Genomic DNA, 5,000 nt, shown 5'->3' with positions numbered 1-5,000 from the left:
ACCAACGGCTCTGCTCCAATCAAACGCAACAATTCGAGTAAGAGAACAAAATCCCCAGATCACATAGCGGATATTTTACTCACACTCACCCAGAGCAGACTTCACGTCTGTGCGCACGACCCCACTTAATTCAACCGACGACTTCTTTCTGGGAAATCCTGTGTAGAAGAATGATAATTCCTCTTGCGGGTTGATGTTAGGATGTCAGGCGTAAACTCAGTCACCCCGAATTCACCACCAGAGCACTGAGTCATACATCCACATCCGTATCCACGTCCTCGTCCACACAAACGCTCACCGTTGTTAACAGGCCACGTTTATGAAGACCGTTCCTCTCGTAAAAATACTGTAAAGCCTTTCACTCTAATGGACTCCTTTAACTTTAGGGATATTTTTTAATAACATACATCCTGACAGCAGGGGGCACTGTTTTAAAAAAATGTGGTCACATTTAGCTTCTAACACTTTTACATTTAAGCTCAACAATTCCGTATTGAGGTAAAGGGGAGATTTAGAGGATAAAAGAGCTGAAGATGAAGTGTTATTCTGATGGTTTTCCCTCTACAGGTCTGGATCAGTATAAATATGGGAAGAACAGAGTGGAAGCGGACGCTAAGAGGCTCCAGGCGAAAGAGGACGAGCTGATGAAAAGAAAGCAGGAGATTCGTAACCGTCTCACACAGCTGAAGAAAGACAGGAGAGATCTGCGCACAGCCGTCGAGAACAGCACCGGTGAGGAGAACAACAACAGAACAACGACTGGGTTCATACCTGAGAAACAAATACATAAATACATAAGATTAACAAATACTTACAGCGTCAGGAGAAGCTGTAGAACCCAAATCAGTGAGAACACACTACATACTACAGACGATGGAGACAGTTTGTGAATCATGGCTCTGATGGTTTAATCCTGGGGCTCATTTTGCAAGCTCTTTATCATTTATTATGAAAATTCACAGAATGACCGGTGCTCGTACGTGAGCGCCACCTAGTGGTACTGAAGTCTACTTTTTGCAGGAAATATAGACAGCATTTTTATGGCAAAATGTAGTGGCTGTATATCAGGAACCTAGAAAATAACCAACCTGCATGTATCAGTTGTTCAAATTTGAGTCCTGATATTGTAATGATGTTCAGAAGTGAGAGTTTTCTGTGTGTGTGTGTGTGTGTGTGTGTGTGTGTGTGTGTGTGTAGGTAAGCGCTCTCAGGCTTCGCTGACAGAGCGGCTGAAGAAGGTAGAGGACGAGTGTAGACTGAAAGAGGAGGAGCGAGTGAACTTGGAGCTGGAGCTGACAGAGGTGAAGGAGAGTCTGAAGAAGGCTCTGAGTGGAGGCGTGACTCTCGGACTGACCATCGAACCCAAGACCAGCAGCTCCAGTCCACAGGTCTGAACTGGGGATACTGGCGAGCACACCGAGATATATTAGAACACTGGATATAGGATATACAGTTGAGGCCAAAATTATTAGCCCCCTTATGAAATTAGACAAAACTCTTGATTTCTCCATGGAAATGACCATTAACAACAAGTGTTTTATAGTGTGTTTGTTTCCAAAATAACAAAGACAAAATCTCCACTAAGTTTGATTAGGATATTTAATTGAAATAGTGAGTTGAAACAAGAAAGGGCAAAAATGAAACGTCCAAAATTATTAGCCCCCGGTCATTAATAGTCAATAGTGAACCCTTTCTGAGCCACAACTGACAACAACCTCTTAGAGTAGTTCTTTACTAGGTTGGCACAGGTTTCCTGAGGGATTTTAGCCCATTCTTCCATTGCAAATTGCTCCAGCTGGTCCAAATTACGTGGTTTCCGAGCATGGACATTCACTTTGAGCACTCGCCACAGATTCTCAATAGGATTGAGGTCTGGGCTCTGTGCGGGCCACTCCAGGACCTTTGTTTTGGTATCCTTCAGGAACTGTTGGACCAATTTCGATGTATGCTTTGGGTCATTGTCTTGTTGGAAGACCCAGCGACGACCTAAGGCTAGACTACGAGCAGATTTCTGCATATTATCCCTCAAAATGTCAACATAATTTTCTTTTTTCATGATGCCATGCACCCGAACAAGGCTCCCTGTGCCTGAAGCTGCAAAACAGCCCCACAGCATGATGCTCCCACCACCATGTTTAACTGTGGGAACTGTGTTCTTAGGGTTGAAGGCCTCACCCTTTCTTCGCCAAACATAAGCAACATCCATGTGCCCAAACAGTTCCAGTTTAGTCTCATCAGACCAAAGCACAGACTCCCAAAACTCATCTTTACCTTTCAAATGTTCACGGGCAAACCTCAGTCTAGCTGTGATGTGCCGCTGTTTGAGTAAAGGGGTTCTTCTGGGACGATGGCCCTGAAGCCCACCACGATGAAGAGCCCTCACAACTGTGTTCCTTGAAACATCAACTCCAGAAGAGGCCAGGTCAGCAACAATCATCTTGGCAGATGTCTGGGGCATCTTGCTGATATCTCTGACTATTTTCCTCTCCAGGGTTCTTGAAATCTTGCGCTTACGACCACGCCCAGGTTTGTTTCTTACAGAATTTGTCTCCTTGTACTTGGCAATGATGCAACGTACGGCGGTTCTAGACACTGTGAAAAGCTTGGAAATGGCAGTATAGCCTTCCCCCTTATCATGAGCCTCCACTATCTTCTTTCTGAGCTCAAGACTGATTTCCTTTGTCTTTGGCATGGTGAGTAAAAGTAGTCTCTCCCAATAATGTGTTCAAGTGCCCTGTTCCTTGGAGTCCTTTAATGCTGATTGAATGCCCAGGTGTTGTTAGGAAGCCAATTGACTGCACAGGTGTGGTTTGAAAGCTGATTGATTAATTAGGTGTGTTTTGAAAGCTGATTGATTAATTGGGTGTGTTTTGAAAGCAAATATTCACAAGGGGCTAATATTTTTGACCACCCCATTTTCACTATATTTGATTATAAAGCAAGCCTAAAAATGTATTTTATATTCCAAAATGTACCAAAAGCTACTAAATAGCACTGGCGAATGTTTGATTATATCAAGTTTTATCAATGCTGCAAACATTGGAAAGATCTTTAGGAAAATGTTCCAAAATTCCTGGGGGGCTAATAATTTTGGCCTCAACTGTATAGATAGGGCAAACTATGGATTGTATGATTTCATCTCTAAGTGTGTATACGTGGTGTGTGTGTGTGTGTGTGTGTGTGTGTGTGTGTGTGTGTGTGTAGTCTCCAGTGTTGATCAGACGTACAGTGGACAATTCTCCCATCTCCAGCTGTGACACCAGTGACACAGAGACCTGCTCGCTGCCAGTCAACAGCGCCTCCTTACTGCGACGCCAAGTACCACAGAAAAACCCTCCAGTACGAGGCCATGTGCTCAGGAAGGCCAAGGTCAGTTCTGTCTCACACACACACACACACACACACACACACACACACACTGTAAATGATCATGTAGGAAATATTCCAGTTATGTCAAACTGCTATTTTTAGGAATAAAATTAAAATTATTTATATATATATGTAAATAAAATAGTTAAAATAACAATAACATCAAGGTAAAAAAATTAAATGTAAATTGAATAAGCTACTTCTGATAATTGTGATTTATATAAATATATATCATTATTTTTTGTTTCAACAATATTTTGAAATATTGCTTTTTTTTTACATTTTTTTCAATTTGTAAAGATTTTTTTAAACGATGCTGATGTATTTAACATGTAGATTTATCGTTTATTTTAAATAAATCATAATTAAAATAATTAAAAGAAAAATGTAACAAGAAGAGAAAAATATGTAAAAAAAAGTTATAAAAAATAATTTATTTTTAATAAATTTAAATACAAAATTAAATGCAATTTTAAGATTAAATATGAAATGTTACAATCACACCAGTTACATTAAGATAAATAATAAAAAAAAAACATAAAAAATAAAGATAAATAAAGATCTTGGGGAAAAAAATGACGAATATATTATAATAAATTATTATATGTTTCAGATCTAAAACATTACACTGCAGTGATCAAGTGATTAATCAGTTGTGTGTGTGTGTGTGTGTGTGTGTGTGTGTGTGTGTGTGTGTGTGTGTTGTCTTGCAGGAATGGGAGATGAAGTCTGGCACGTAAACTTTCAGCTTCTTTTTTTTTATTATTGTTCTTGTTTTCCTGTTTGTTTGTTTGTATTTATTGAAATTTGCATACAGTAGAAATTGAAAAGGAGTGGACTGAAGCAGAGACACATGACAAGGCAGAACACATGTGAGTGTAAGATCAGGACGTGTGACAGGAGCTCGCTGTCCTGCAGTGAGTGGAGATTAAACCCTTACAGGCTCAGAATCTTTTGGCTTTCGGTTTTTGTTTGTTTCTCAGCGTTCTCTGGTCTGCTAACAACCGGCCGCCGTCCGGCAGTTTATAGGAAAAAAAAAACTTTGAAAGTATTTATTTGTAAATGTTTAAATGCAAGCTTCTCTGTGTGTGTGTGTGTGTGTGTGTTTATATTTAAAGCTTTTTACAGCATTTTATTTGGCCTCATGCCAGGTCAAGTTTTTTTTTTTTTGCTTTTGTGGTTTTAATTTTTAATTTTTTATTTTAAGTGACTCCATGTCCACGTGCCAAGGAAAAGCTGAGCTTTCTGATCATTAGGATGTTTAATTTAAGCCAAATATATGATACCAGAGAACAATAAGAGAAGAGGAAGTTTGAGGGCGAAGCATTTTATGTGAAACAACTTGCTTGAAAAAGTTTGAAAACATTTAAAGGTCAGATGTAAGGAATAAAACATCTAAAAGGTTTCATTTCTCTTATACAACATCTGTGTCCATTTACAGTTACAGTTAACTCTGAGGTAACTGGTAGTTCCTCTCCTCACCGACTCTCTTCCTCTCCTCACCGACTCTCTTCCTCTCCTCACCGACTCTCTCCCTGTCCTCACCGACTCTCTTCCTCTCCTCACCGACTCTCTTCCTCTCCTCACCGACTCTCTTCCTCTCCTCACCGACTCTCTTCCTCTCCTCACCG

At 40.1% G+C, this 5,000-nt stretch overlaps 1 protein-coding gene across 4 annotated transcripts in view; it reads left to right on the top strand.

Annotated features, from left to right (window-relative positions):
• afap1 (actin filament associated protein 1) overlaps positions 1-5,000 on the top strand; it is a 75,249-nt gene that overhangs the window by 68,501 nt on the left and 1,748 nt on the right. For all 4 annotated transcript variants that reach the window (XM_060893899.1, XM_060893915.1, XM_060893907.1 and 1 more), the window contains 5 exons: positions 1-37; positions 568-732; positions 1,198-1,388; positions 3,205-3,369; positions 4,083-5,000. The exon at positions 1-37 is cut by the window's left edge and continues 84 nt beyond it; the exon at positions 4,083-5,000 is cut by the window's right edge and continues 1,748 nt beyond it. In XM_060893899.1, the coding sequence (XP_060749882.1) occupies positions 1-37; positions 568-732; positions 1,198-1,388; positions 3,205-3,369; positions 4,083-4,109 (585 nt within the window). In that variant the 3' untranslated portion in view covers positions 4,110-5,000. The remainder of the gene's footprint in view (positions 38-567; positions 733-1,197; positions 1,389-3,204; positions 3,370-4,082) is intronic.

The sequence above is a fragment of the Tachysurus vachellii genome, chromosome 2, assembly GCF_030014155.1.
Source record: "Tachysurus vachellii isolate PV-2020 chromosome 2, HZAU_Pvac_v1, whole genome shotgun sequence".
NCBI lineage: Eukaryota > Metazoa > Chordata > Actinopteri > Siluriformes > Bagridae > Tachysurus > Tachysurus vachellii.
Note: the sequence above shows the minus strand (reverse complement) of the source record. Positions and strands in the feature narration are given on the sequence as shown.